Source organism: Vulpes lagopus, chromosome 12 (assembly GCF_018345385.1).
Source record: "Vulpes lagopus strain Blue_001 chromosome 12, ASM1834538v1, whole genome shotgun sequence".
Classification (NCBI taxonomy): Eukaryota; Metazoa; Chordata; class Mammalia; order Carnivora; family Canidae; genus Vulpes; species Vulpes lagopus.
The window spans coordinates 61,590,569-61,605,916 of NC_054835.1; the positions used below are offsets into that span (position 1 = coordinate 61,590,569).

The 15,348-nt window shown below is 37.5% G+C and overlaps 1 protein-coding gene across 4 annotated transcripts in view; it reads right to left on the bottom strand.

Annotated features, from left to right (window-relative positions):
* Positions 1–15,348, bottom strand: part of ATP8A1 (ATPase phospholipid transporting 8A1) — a 223,414-nt gene that overhangs the window by 133,234 nt on the left and 74,832 nt on the right. For 3 of the 4 annotated variants that reach the window (XM_041727158.1, XM_041727159.1, XM_041727161.1), the window contains 6 exons: positions 14,373–14,484; positions 12,940–13,105; positions 11,492–11,619; positions 8,503–8,580; positions 7,433–7,521; positions 1,557–1,601 (listed from right to left, as the gene is read on the bottom strand). In XM_041727158.1, the coding sequence (XP_041583092.1) occupies positions 1,557–1,601; positions 7,433–7,521; positions 8,503–8,580; positions 11,492–11,619; positions 12,940–13,105; positions 14,373–14,484 (618 nt within the window). The remainder of the gene's footprint in view (positions 1–1,556; positions 1,602–7,432; positions 7,522–8,502; positions 8,581–11,491; positions 11,620–12,939; positions 13,106–14,372; positions 14,485–15,348) is intronic. The other variant, XM_041727160.1, reaches the window with a different exon arrangement.

Sequence of the window (15,348 nt, forward strand, 5' to 3'; positions counted from 1 at the left end):
CTTTCCTACTGTGTATTTTAAAAAATACTAATAATTAAGTGGAATCGTATAATTTATTGAAAAATCTGGCATTTCTTATTTGGATTTATCTAGTTTAGAATATCAAATATCAAATTTTCCAAACGGGTGTTTTACAAAAAGAATTTAACTGGATAATATAACATCCTGTCTTTCCAAGAGTGAAAAAAGTCATAAGATAACCTCTAATGAAAGTAGGATATTTTAAATGACCTGAGTAAACACACAACACTTTTTTTTTCTTACATTTCCATCAACGAAAATATGGTCACGGTAATTTCCTTCTCTTAGGAATAAATGAGTTCTCTTAGAAAATGTGTATTAATTCCATACTGGTAAATAAATTAATAGCATTACATTAACGTTACAGAAAATCATTGGAGGTAGCCAAAATTTCACTACCTTCTGAAAGGATTAAGTAAAAGGGAATAGCTACCACATTAAACTTGAATTATCCACCAGTAAGAAACTTTGGAATATTTTTAAAAATGCTAAAAATTATTCAGTTGCATGTAGGTGTTGAAACTAGATGGAGCTCCAAGCAATGAGCTTAAATGTGATGACTCATTAACTGCCTCTGTCATTATTATGGGTATGAAGTTTACTGCCAATCGTTACCAAATCTCCACTTTACTGAAATAAAATTCAAGTTGAATATATTGAATGATGATATTGGACTTCCATGCATATTGGAAATGTAGCTAAATCCTACAACACATGTACAACCTGAAAATAAAAATATAACCACTTATGAAATCACATGTTCTACAGTTACTGGCATTAAAATAAACCTGTTTTCTGAAGCTTCATTGGCCACCAAATCATATGAACTACAGAAATACCAAAATAAACTTATCTTGCTCTAAATGAAAATATAAATCCATGGAGGGGGGATTTTAAGAGAAAACAAACAAAACCCCTCAAAAGTACAGAAATTAAAATGACAGAATGGTATCTTTAATAATTCCAAAATTAATTATATTCCAGGTAAATGTAGTCTGGGGAAGCACAGTATTCCAATATTTGTTCCAGACATTTATTTTTTTTTTAATTTTCATTTTTCTAGCCCCTAAATAGATTTACTAGACTAATGAAAAGAGATATAATGGAAATTTCCAGTCCTTGGGTAGGTTTCAGGAGCCTCTTTTGGTGGCTCTGTAGAGAACATGAATAGCAGCGGAAGGTGGCAGTGCTGAGCTAGAAAACATAAACCTTGGGCTTTAACAAATCTTAGCTGGTTCACTGCCCAGGGACCCCAAAGTGATCATTACAGACTCTGTCATCGATACATAATGTAGAGCTCTAGCAAGCCTAACCATTAAACTAAATGTCTGTAAAATGACCAAAGGTCCCGCAATAAGAAATCAAAGATATTCAATGGGTTTCAAGAAATAAGCTCTTTATAAAGTACTGTTACCCGACCTGGACAATAATGCTTTTTTTCCCCCCCAAAAAGTAGTGAATTGTGTTTATCAAAAAACAGTGAAATGCAAGCCTTGTAAAGGAATCAATGAGGCAGAAAGGTCCATGCAGCTTACCATTCGTCAGGAGAGCAACCATAATCCTCAGGTTCGGGGACATGGCTTCAGAAAGCAAGAGGAGGGGGAAGAGAGGGAAAAAAATCATCATCACAGACAGGCCGGAAACAGAGGAGCATGAATAACGGAAGGACTGAAAGACGGATCTTGAAAAGGTTAAGAAAAGGAACTTTTAGTTGATTCTGAAAGAATGGCAGTTGGTGTAGTAAGTAGGACATGATTTATGGTAAACTAAGCAAGTCTACAAAATTATTCTGTAACAGGACAGCTCACTTGCCTCTCACTGAGGAACTGATTCATTTTATTCAAAGAATTCAGTATTCACCAACAAATATTTTAACCTGGAGTTTTAGATACATGCTTAAACCGATGGAAAGTTACATATTATATAATTATATGTAATTATAAAATTAGATATTATAATCATAAAATTACATATTATATATGTCATATATAACAGTCACAAAATTACATATTATATATTATATTATATATATATATATATAAATGTTTTAATGAAACAAACATAACTAATACCTAGGGACAAACTATCACATTGATGAAATCTGCCAGATCACATCAGAAATAAATGTGACTACCATAAAGTAATGGATCTTTAAACAGGCACACTGGAGTAAAAGTCAACTAGATTTCTATAATTAATTGGAACTGCGTTTTAAAAGATTAACTGATACTCAAAATTGTTCACTTAAATCATAATTCACTCATTAAGCCATTTGTTATCTCACTCAGAAAATACCATTCATCAATAAGTTTAATTTCCTCCTTTAGCTCATTTGAGCCCCGGGACAAGTCCGACTGACACGCAGCCTTTGTTCTAAGCAGCCAGTCACGTATTTGCTCTGAAGTGGCCCATAATACGTGGCTGAGCAGATTTTCTTTTCCTTCTCTACGTATTTATTAAATTTTTCTTCCTATTGTCCAATGTTCTCTGGCTTTATTGAGATATACTTGATGGATAACACTGTTCAAGTTTCAGATACAACGTGATGGTCTGATCCACTTCTGTATATACTGCAATAGGACTACCACCGCGTAGCTAACACCCCCATCGGTCACGTAACTACCATTTCGCGTGCGTGTCGTGGGAAAACTAACCTCTACTCTCTCAGCAGCGAGGACAGATCTTATCTCTCATTTCTTTCACTATATATGACCATTCAATAATTTTTCTTTTCTTTTTTTCTTTATTTTTTTAAAGAATTTATTTTTAAATATTTTATTTATTTATTCATGAGAAACACAGAGAGAGAGAGAGAGAGAGAGAGGCAGAGACACAGGCAGAGGGAGAAGCAGGCTCCATGCAGGGAGCCCGATGCGGGACTCGATCCCAGGACCCTGGGGTCATGCCCCAGGCCAAAGGCAGGCGCTAAACCGCTGAGCCACTGGGGCTGCCCTCTTTTTTTTTTTTTTAAGATTTTATTGACTTAATTTGAGAGAGAGAGAGAGAGTGCCAGCACGCACAGGAGTGCGGGGGCGGGGGGGGGGCAGGAGCAGCAGCCGCAGCGAGCCTGACCGCCCCCCTTCATCCCAGGAGCCGGGATCATGGCCTGAGCCGGGGGCAGGTGCTTCACCTACTGAGCCGCCCAGGCATCCGGCATCCCAATATTTTTTCTTTTAAATTTAGTAGCTACCAATAGAGTCTAAAGAAATGCAGAGTTCAGTACAAATATAAAGTCATTCATTGCTTCTGAGAAACATAACCCCCCTGAAAACTCGTGGAGTCCCTCTGGCCGCCACCGCCCACGCACTGTCTTCACCCTCCAGCAACTGGCCGGCGAGGCCTCACCGGGCCACCTCCTCCAGCGCACCGAGTCGCCTCCGGGCAGCGCCCGCCACGTCCAGCCACACTGACGGCGGTGCCCTCTACCCACTAGTCTCCCTTCTACCAGGTGGCTTGTTGATGCTCCAGGGGGAGGCGAGCCGAGCCTCCCGTGGGCTGGGCTCCCAGACAAAGACGCCGCCCTCGGCTGCAGGCCCGCGCGTGGGGCATCGCGCTGATCGGTCGGGCCGGCCGGGGACCACGGTGCCCGGGTTCTGGCCGTGCAGGCGGTCCCACAGGGCTCGGGGCCCTTCTCCTGGGCACGCGCGGGCCTGGCAGGGCTGGGCGCTGTTCGCACCCGGGGAGCCGCAGGGGCCCCGCGCACCTGCTCCTGAACCTGTGTGCACCCTTCCCCGCCAGCGCGGCTCCAGCAGCTCTGGCAGGTGCTGGGGGTCGCTGGCATTTGTGAGCGTGTCGGGACCCCGGTCTCTGCCCGTGGAGCTCTTCACTTAACCAAATCCCTTCTTCTAGCGCCACTCAAGCATCTGCTTCTCCTGGCGGGGTCCCCGGCCTGCCTGATGGGCTCGAATCCCCATCACACACTCACCCGGTCCTCCCCCTCCGTGCAGCCTGTTAGCCTTGATTACTTATTAACACCCATTTACCTCCAATCAACCACCAACTTCAGGAGGGCAGGAGCCATAGGAGCTTTCACCGGTTATTACAACCCCATCATCTAACAAGGTGCCACGTACAGAAGGAGATAAAATTATTTGTGGAAGTCTGTAAATAAACAAACGAGAGGTGTCTCCCCAGCTCTTGCCCAGGTGGGCAGTAAGATAAATGTGTTGGTTAGCATCTAGGCCTCAGGGCTAAGTTTTATTAGCCCTGTGATTGTGAGGTCTCTTTTCTTTCTTTCTTTCTTTCTTTTTTTTTTTTTTTTTTTTGATTGTGAGGTTTCTTGTGGTGAATCTCTTCTCAGTGTGAAGCATGGATCCTTTTAGCAAACATACTGGTAAACAAAATATTGTCGGGTTAAGCCATTCGCGTATTGTATTTATATATACATAAGGATTGTTTTTAAGGAAGTTTCATTTTTTTTACTCAAAGGGAACATGTCAATGAAATGTTTTTGGCGTTGATTAAACGACTAACCCAATAAAAATCACTATTTAGTTGGCTTACTAGAATTTTTTTTTTTTAACTTTAGAGCTTTGTACTGTGTTAAGCTTTGCCCAGCTCATCAGCTCATTCTAATAGTAAGGTCTAAATTACTGACAAAGATTATACTTAGGATAAGAGCCTCTTATATTCACTGTTTTGAGAGTCCTAGTCACTGAAACATAAAATTTTGCCTCCTTACTCCTTCCTGGTATTCCAGTTACTTTGATAAAACCAACCCACTTCCTATAGGAAGGAATTTGCTGAAATGACACTTTAACAAATGTTTAACAGTAGAATTTCTAGTCTCTAATAAGTTAAATTTACAAATGACATCAATTTACACTTAATCAAAGAAAGATCTAATGAAACAATCTAGTAAGTTTAAACATAGTGGCCTCACGGATAAAGTTGAACTTGACAAAATAATCATCACTACGAAGTGATGGACAAATCTTTATTGTGTTGCCCATCACGAATCCAATTTGGCCGTGGATATGTGAAATGAGACAAAAATTGCCAACATTAAATTTGGAAGCATTGTTTTAAGTGTTAAATATTAGCATCTGCCTTTGGCCCAGGGCATGATCCCGGGGTCCTGGGATCGAGTCCCACATTGGGCTCCCTGCATGGAGCCTGCTTCTCCCTCTGCCTGTGTCTCTGCCTCTCTGTGTCTCTCATAAATAAATAAATAATAAATAAATAAATAAATAAATAAGTAAGTAAGTAAGTAAATAAATAAATAATAGTGTCTTACAAATCTAAGAAAATACAAGGCAAAAATGAAGACAAGTCTTGTTCTTCGAACTCATAAGAGCCAACAGATTTCAGCCCTGACTCTACCTAGGGTAAAACCAGGCTTTCTGTTACTTCTTAAAAATGCTGAAGGATCAGTTCTGAAGTTGTAACCCCAAAAGCATTTGTTAGTATATGATGATGTGTGGTGCTCTCCTTTGTTTTGCTAGTCCTGGGGGGATAAACACCATGCTTTCTTCTGCTGGAGTTAAAAGGAACTGATATGTCATAGTTGCCCATATTAATCAAGTGTTAACGCTGCTATAATGCAAACGGATTGCAAAACCATGTAATTTCCCGGCCTGGGTTCCGATAACCCAAAAGTGACCAGAGGAAATTCCACAGAAAGATGGCTGGCAGTAATGACTTTTCTTGCTGAGTTTGGTGGAATTAAGGGACAGTGGTGTGTCTTTTACTGTAAAGACCTAAGCGTCTGAAGTTTCCTTTATGAAAGACATTTATCACCACTCTCTACAATGCTGACAACTCCAGTTGTCCATCAGGATGTCTGGGGGAGGGGACGTTGATGAAAAATCAGGATTAAGGATCGTAAACGCACATACACAACACTGCACGATTACTGGAAGCAGTTTAACAACCAGCTTCACTCAGCAAGGCTTCTGGTATTCTCAAAAACATGACATATCACCGGGGAAAGGGATGTATTTCTGTTTACATAGTTAAATTTGCAAACAAAGGAACACCTTTCCTTTTATTTCTAATAAAACAAGTTATTATGTTTTTTTATATCCAGAATTTTATATCTGGAAAAGAACTTCAGAGATCATCTTATCTCACTATCCTCATTTTAAGGAGTTTGGGTCAAATATGCAGGATGTCAAAAGGTGTGGATGCATCTGCCCCACAAAAGCAGCTAACCAAATTACAAGGCCAGAAGCAATTGGTGGGGAGGGAGGAGTTAAGGACAGCCTTTTCTAGGGGAAGAGAGAGAGCTTCAGATAGAGGAAAGATGCAAAATGGCATCCAGCCCTGGAAACAGTAAGTATGCTTCTTAAATTAACATCCTGTCTCTGCAAGTGTGAAAGAGCCATTCAATCAAATGTCTTTTCAGCTTCATTTACACACGTAGTTTGAAGTCATTTTAGTCACATTCTCTGCTAACCCAAAGAATAAGGATATATGCCCCCATCTACTTCTCTTTGTAGACCTTTGTATATGAGCAACCATTTGCTTTTACAATTCTTGGCCGAATGGTTATTTATTTATAATTTTAACTGAGGCATTTTCAAAATTCATTATTTTTTACTAGCTTACTGCTTGGAGACAGAGTGTTGAGTGGGGAAGAGTGGGTATAAGCCACAAAACCCAAATGCAAGTGGCCTTACTTGAATGGCTAAGAGATCAGTATTTCCCAGTCTCACTTGTTAGATAAAGTCAGTTGGAAAATTTGGTAATAAGTAATGGTCAAGGTCAGTCTAACCAAGGAGATCATGTCCTTTTAGGAAACGTACAGATTAATTTTCTCACATTACCCTCCAAAGTATTTCAAAAAGAAAGAAAGAAATGGGTTTTTAACAAGCATATTCTAAAGGACATTAGAAGCCTAATAAAAGTCTCTTTTAAAAATTTTTTAATTCAATTAACATGTGTTATTAGTTTCAGAGGTAGAAGTCAGTGATAAAAGTTTCTGATGGTAGCCATTACACACTGGATTTAAGAGTTTCATGTCTTACCTCCTTCCTACCATCAGAAATTTAGATTTCTCTGTGACAGCAAAGAGGTGAGACAATATAAGAAAAAACATATTGAAGGGATAACTATCAGAGAAAAACGATATTTTAACTTGAAAAATGCCCAAGGACATTCTGCATGTTATTACGACGCTGTACTCTAACTTCATGGCAAGGTAGAGGGACCTGTGTTTGTACTTCATGACCAGAGCCAGATGGAGACCTTTAGCAACTCTTAAAACATGGAAATACTACCACCTTGTAGGTAATTCCCAATGAAAACCAATTCCAAACTGTAACACACAAAACATACATGTATGTTGAAGTCAGAACAGGGGCTTTTTATAGTTTAAAAATTTCCCCTATAAGAACTCTCAAAACATACCAAGCTTTTAGCACTAATTAAACATGCATGTCATATTCTAATTAAAGGAGAAAAAACTTACCCATAAGCAACTCCAGCTATGGTGCACTTCTTAAACTGCATTACATTGCAGGTCAGAGTACCGGTTTTGTCAGAAAATATGTATTTTACCTAAAAAAAAAAAAGTTTAAAATTTCCCATCAAATTTCAGAATTCTTTTTATGCCAATCTCTCACAAAGGGGGAAAATACCCCTTGCACAATTACTTTTCTTCAATCTTGTTACGTTATGGACACAACAGATGCTATTAACTGATAAATTTCTTTACATTCATTAAGGGATATGTTCAACTGTTTTTTTTTAGTGTTTTAGCAATGAATCATTTCAAATATGAATAACGAACACTATCAAGATATTAGGGAAACTGCAGCCATACAGAAATATGCCTTGATATGGTCTCAATTTCCACTAGAAAGTGACACTACGGCTATTTAACATTTGTGGTGTCCTAAAACATCTACCAGTATTTCTCAAAAAAACAATTACAGAATTGGTGGTGGCTTGTGCAATTAACTTCATACATCTGAATTGGTAAGAAAAAGGATAATTCTGGCCAAAATGCTATTTGAAAAGTATGAGTTAGCAAACGGCAAAAATACAGAATAAGAACTGCTCCTCAGCTAGTATGTAAATATGGATTACAAATACACACATGTGTGTGTCACACACACATATGTGTGAAAACAGTATGAATTATACATCTAAAACTCTGGTTTGATTACTTTCATATATTGACTTACACAGCCTCATTGATCAATTTAACTTTTTCTCTCTTTCTGGTCAAAAGCTATGAGCAATTTTTATGCTAAGAGTTTATACTCAAAAATAGCCAGTACTTTATTACTAACCAGGTTATATACTGAGGGAAATCCCTTAGCACAATACCTTATTCTGAGAGCAAAATAGGTTTTAAATAATGTTTTTAAAACTTCGTTACCTAAAAATTAAAATTGATAATTATGTACTATCATGTATTTATGCTGATTGCTCAAGTAATGGGAAATTAGGAGCTAGCAATTCATATGCAAATATGGCAGAAATTACAACAAATCTGACCTCCAGTTTAACATATCACCTAGAAATTCAGTTTACCTGGCCAAGTTCCTCGTTCAGATTAGATGTTCGAGCCATAGCAGCAGTGTCTGTGGGTTCGTAGTGCATGTCGAGATCCTATTTTTTTTTTTTTTTTGGAAAAAAAGTAAAAGAAATTACTAAATGCAACTGGTAACAAGAGATTGACTGAAATTTTATTTAGCTAGTCAACTGTATATGCAACCACTCTCATCTATTGCCATCCCTATGCCATTTCAATTGATTTCCCTGAAAAGTACTTGGTATAGAATATTATATTTCACAGTAAGGGCAGGACAGCATGAAACTTAGAGCATATCTCTGCAATCAGGCAATCTTGATTTTCTATAATCTATCTTTTCTAGATATGCGACCTATGGTAAGGATGAAATAAGATAGTGTATGTGAAGCGCTTCCTAAGGTGTCCGACATAGTATAAGTACTTAATGTAGCTAAATAACAGCAACTGAACATTGCTCAAATAACTAAGATTTTAAATCCCTAGAAAAATTACCCAAGAGATCCTATCTGGTTATATATACTTTCTTGACTCAAGTTCCTTCTACAGTATATACTCGAAAGCAAAATGAGTGCACTTGTCAAAATCCAAACAAAAATGTACAGCTTTTGTACTAATTTGTACTTGTTTTGTACCCATACATTATGAGGCTTGGCTATTAACCCTGTAAGAATTAGTATTTTCTATAATATACCATTTGATTAGCAAGTTAGAGTTTAATGATTTTCACATGTCAAAGGAAAAGGACGAATTTGCTTTCCCACATTTGCATTTCAGACTGATTAGTATCAGTTCTGAAGCAGGCTGTTGACTTATAGGTGTCATGTTTTAAGAAGGATATTAAACAACTGAGCAATGTTCAGAGAGGAATGAATGAAATGGGGAGTAGGCTGGAAATCAAGTCTAATAAGGAACAGAAGGAGACAGGGAAGATGTGATAGAAGAACAGAACATAGTAGCCTAGTTTTGTTTTGTTTTGTTTTGTTTTAAAATATGTATTTGTTTAGAGAGAGAGAGAGAGAAAGAGAGCACATGTGCAAAAGGGGGAGGGAGGAGACAGTCTCAAGCAGACTCTGCACAGAGCATGGAGCCTGATGAGGGGCTTGATCATATGACCATGAGGTCATGAGATCATGACCTGAGCCGAAACCAGGAGTGAGATGCTTAACCGACTGAGCCACCCAGGTCCCCTGCTGAGTTCTAATATTCTGCAAGGCTATTGTCCAGAAACAACAATAGACATTTTCACAAAAGTTCAGGTAGAGCCAGTATCAAAGGGGGGTGGTGGTTATTAATCTCATTTCCACACACAGAAAAGCTGCCTGGGAGGAGGAGAACTGTCAGGAATGTTATAAAATCTCTGTATAATAGAAAGGTGGCTGAAAAGCATAAGCCTGCTGGGTTGCTCCAACACTAAAATTATGCCATTATTTAAAGCAAATATTATTATCGAAAATCCAAGTAAACAATAATAAAGTGACTAGTTATTTGATTTTCATAATGAGTCATCTTATCATTTCTTATTTTAAAGTGGGAAACCTCGATAAGTTTTAATTGTAGTTACACAAATTTTATTACATAATTTTTCAGCAACATATTTCCTGTATGAAATAAACCATATCTGCAGCTCATTTTAGATTTCTAAATTATACTGGTCACCTACCAATGAATTAGGCAATTTGACAGCTGAGGTGGATCATTTACCATGGGAAGATAATGAACAAAGGCAAAAGGATCATCAGTTATATTTTTTAAAATGCTAATACTGTTCATTTGAAAGACTTTAAAATAATTTTAAAAAATAGCATCAAAAAACAATACCAAATTTTCTCAAAAGAAAATTAAATTAAATTTTTTGGCAGAGTAAGTCTGAAGGTTTATTTAATTTACATAAATTCATTAATTTTAGCTTTGGTAAAATAAAACTAAGAACACATTTTATAAACAAAATATTTATGAAACAGATGTCCAGCACATTTTCCCAAGACTTAAAAAAAAGTCTGAGAAGAAAAAAATTAAGAAAAATTCAAGCACAGCTGAATTTGTTTACAATGTGGAAAAATAAACTACACAGGTGTATAAAACATGACCGACAGCTTTGGTTGTTATAAGCAGTGAGTACAGTATTATTTGTACAGCACTCAACTGTTTAGGAGGCTGCTTGCGATGCTCCTTTGCTATATATTACCATCATGAGATGCTGGTAAACCATGTTTTATCATTCCTATGTAAAGGTCCAAGAAAATAAGTTTCAAAGAAGTCAGGTGGCTTGGCAAAGTTCACACAGCAAGTAAATATAGAACTACAACTATAAATCAGATATTTTTACATCAAACCCCATGGTGCTCCTTTTCCCCAGGACCACTGTGTAACCCAAAATACGTTTCCTTAACTGGGGACCTACTTCCCCAGAATGTCTGGTCTATAAACTTGTATGATTCTGAGATAAGAGTTTTTACTATAATTTTTACATGTCCAATGAATTTGTTACAATTATATTAGAGTAAAAAATATTTTGAAATGTCGCCTTGTAGTCAATAAGAGATAAGGTATCATTAAGATTTTGTTTCTGAGGGATCCCTGGGTGGCGCAGCGGTTTGGCGCCTGCCTTTGGCCCAGGGCGCGATCCTGGAGACCCGGGATCGAATCCCACATCAGGCTCCCGGTGCATGGAGCTTGCTTCTCCCTCCGCCTGTGTCTCTGCCTCTCTCTCTCTCTCTCTGTGATTATCATAAATAAATAAAAAATTAAAAAAAATTTAAAAAAAAAAAAAAGATTTTGTTTCTGAGAGATCAAAGTACCCGATCAGGGGGTTGCCTGGCTGGTTCAAATGGTGGAGTGTGCAACTCTTCAACATGGGATCGTGAGTTCGAGCTCCACACTGGGTGTAGAGATTACTTAAAAAAAAAAAAAAGTCTTCAAAAAACGCTACTGATAAAAAGACAAAACATTTATTTAGAATGATGAAAAACAATAATAATTTATATTTACCCAATTTATAAAGTATGCCTGGGTAAATTTCACCACTTCTAATGTAACCAACAAGCTGATAGGAATGAGATTATTGAAAAGGATGATGAAGGTCAAGAAATTCAGTCCAAAATTATTAGCACCACCATCTGTTGGGAGAGGTAGGAAGAAAGTCATTTATAGTCTTACATATTCCATTTGTATTGATCAGAACTTTAGTTTAACAAAACTTTTCCGTATTACACAACATATCTAGATAGATAGGGAGGAACACTGTACCGAGAACATAACCTTATTCTCAATACATTCAAGATGGAACAGCACTTTTTGTGTGTGTTCAGTATGTTGCTGGTCCTATTAAGAACTTCATAATGGTACTAAGAATGAAAGTACTACCAAATATTTCAAATTCTAAACAGAAGTTTAGAAACTTCCTGTTTCTAAACAGGAAGTTTAGAGCTATCAGAGACAGGACTGTGGGTTTACACATGTAAAATCTCAATTGGGTAAAATCACTTTTACCTAAATTCTTGAAAAGCACTTCCAATTTGAAGCATGCCTTACAAGAAAGCAAACAAAACAGCAGCAGCAAAACTAACCCAAATAGCAAAAAACAAGGTAGGGCTGTATCCCAGGCAATGACACCCTTCCTCTCCAATAATGAAAATAGAACAGCTATCCCAGACATGCTGTAAAGTATGTGAAGAAGCAAATTGATGGTGGTCATAACAGTTCTAATGTTGAACTAGTAAATCAATGCCAAAAAAAAAAAAAAAAAAAAAAAAGTTGGAATGGCCACAAAACTAAATCGATGTGATATAAACTAAAAAAAAAAAAAAATCAATCCTGCTACAAGGTTTACTAGAATTTGTTTTCATGCCTTTGGAAATTAAGTATTTACTAGTTAAGTACTCATCAAAAGGCAGTGCAGACTTATTTTCCAGAAATATTCAGGGACAGTGCATTAATCTTATAATCATAAAAGGATAGATGATCCAAAAAGGACTTATTTAATAGGACTTTCCCTAAGACAAGATGACCATTAACATGTACTGCATTTGTGAGTTCAAATGACAGTACATTCAATTTATACATTTTACAAGCATGTGCTCTACCTTCTGGTGCTTTTACTGTAATCAATCTGCTTTCTTTACCAGGTAGCTATCTAACCACCTGTGTTAAAATATTTTTAAAGAATGAATAACATTAAAAAAAAATTCATAAAAAATAAAATCAATAAACATTTTCTACTACTATAGAGTGATCATTGTATTTTTAAGGATCCTGAAATTTTAGAGACTAACAGTTTACTTTTACTGGAAATTGCACTGAAAAATAAAAATTAAATGCCCAGTTATCTTGGCAACAAGGTTTTCTTTTTAGGAATTATAGGAAATCCCATCAGCCGTGAAACAAAAATGTGGTTTAACGAAAGAAAAAATAAATGTAACAGGCACTTTAATACTTACAGTTTAGGTTGAGATACCAGTCCTTTCCAGAATGCCTCCGATTCCAAATGGCTGAGCCCACAGAACAGATGAGAGACATGGCAATTAAGATACAAAATAAAATCAAAATTTGTACATTCGTAATCCGTTCCACGTTTGAGAGTTTAAGTGGTGGACTTGTTGAATTCTGTAAAAAGAAACAAGATGAGCAATAAAAAATGTGTACAAATTGGTTTTAGTAATGTATATTCGGTATTTTGGTGAAGATGACAAAGTAAGTCACAGCTCAAAATCTATTTAGACATGGGTAGATGCCTAAAAATTATACAGAGAAAAAAATTCCACAGACTTAATAAGCTGTCAAATGTTAATCATCTTTTTTTCCCTAAAGGCCACTATACCACCAAGGCCTTTTTCTAAGAGGAGGAAATAATATTCCTCTTACAGACATAACTTCTGCATCATGGGAGGGCAGATGAACAGTGTGCATCACTACTTTAGCAAGTAGGGTAGACTAGAAGCACAGAGCATCTCAGCTCAGGAAGAAAGCCAGAGATGGTGGCCGATGTGCCCAGAACCAGAGACTGGAACGTTCCAAAGCAGGAAGGCCACAGTGAAAGGATGTCTGGTTTCCAGATTTCTGGTGGCATCCCTGACTGTTCTACCGAACGTAGCAACAATCTAAGTAGTCTTGGCTATAAAGAACAACAGAAGTAAGTTTCCTCAGGTATAAAATAATGGTTTACAAAATTTATAGAATGGTGACGGGTGGAAGCATCATGGTTAGGGTGGAGTCCTTAAAAGGATTGCCTGTTGATAACGTCTCTGCGGCTTTACAGTTTACAAAGTTATCAGACCTTGAAACAGATTTTCCTGTAGTATCTTAAAATAGTTCTTCGCCTGTGCATCTACCCACTGAACACTCAACGATGTTATAACCGAGAGAAGAAGCATCCACAGGCCACGTGTAAACATTACAAGGGCTAAGACCAAAGCTGATTGAAAATAGCTGAACATAACAAGGATACCAAAAAAGGGTCAACACTTGACTCACAAATTCTTAATTTTATGAAAAAAAAGGAAAACAGTTGTAAAACTTGATCACTGCATTAGAGTAAAATTATAAGACAAGTACTTTAATGCAGAGCACTCATCATTACGTAGACAGCTAGTACCAATCGCTTCAACAGCTACTAAATGCTGCCGGGGAACCAATACATAAAATCAGGAAGAGTTCATGCACCACTGATCTCTGATGAACTCCCCAGGATTCCCGTGTGCATGAGCCACTGTATAGCCCCACACGCCGAAGAACGAGATTCTGAATGTACAGAGTGGGGCTCAGGAATCTGTGACAGATGGTCTGCTATGTTTGGGATTATTGCACAGAGAGCTACAAATAGCACATTTTCAAGAGAATAGATCCAAAAGGTTTTCATAGATAAAAATCCCACCTGCATCAGTTTGGTGTCATGTCCAGTGTAGACAACTATTCCATGAACCCACTGTGTATTTCTCAACTGGGCGCCTCGAAGAAGAATCTGATCTGCTCCCAGGGGGACAGTGCTATGGCAGATGATGTTGACATTAGAAACAACATTTTTTAAAACGCTTAAGAATTCTATAGCTACTACATAGTTTCCACGGAGGTTCTGCTATTAAAATAGCCCTTCTCACATTTACTTTATTTTTAGAAAAGAAGAAATTTTCCTACCAGTAAAGAATTTTCTAACACGAGGACAGCTGGAAGGAAGCATTTCAGTTGCTTCTCCTTAGCACCAAATCAGCCATTTCCTACAACTTCACTATCCAAGATAGTAGGCAATGTTTTGGAATTCAGAGGCTAATTGTCAAACCTATTTAAGACTTTTCCTGATTTAGTCTGTTTAGGTTTCTGAGATGTTTGGAAGTGGTAAGATTAAGGGATATGCTCCCCCTCCCACAGCTAATTAAAAATAGCTTGGTGCATGATAAAGGTTCAAAATATAGACAAGGCAAGGTAAATACACAGATCTCATCATACATTCCTGTTGCCATCCCTGCCCCACAGAGACAAGTCCCTGTATTTAAAATCTGTATGGGAATTTATTGTATTTGGATATCAATTCTCCAAGAAATGTAAGTATCCAGTAAATGGTAAGCATCTAACAAATCTTAACCATTCCTCAGAAATGACAGCAGATTGAGGATTATCTATTCCATATAATCCTCAAATCCTTTAAACCACATTTTTTTTCAAGAATAAAGGCCAAGTTGGGTCTTTTGTGGGTTCTTGGTAAAACTACCATTACGGTAGGCTGTCGGTTGACACAGCTTCATGCAGAGACATCTGAAAGATACAAGCTATCACAGACATAGCGGGATTCTTGACGGAAATGTACTACACAAAATGTAATGGCTCAAGGATTCCTATTAGTATGTCTTTACTTT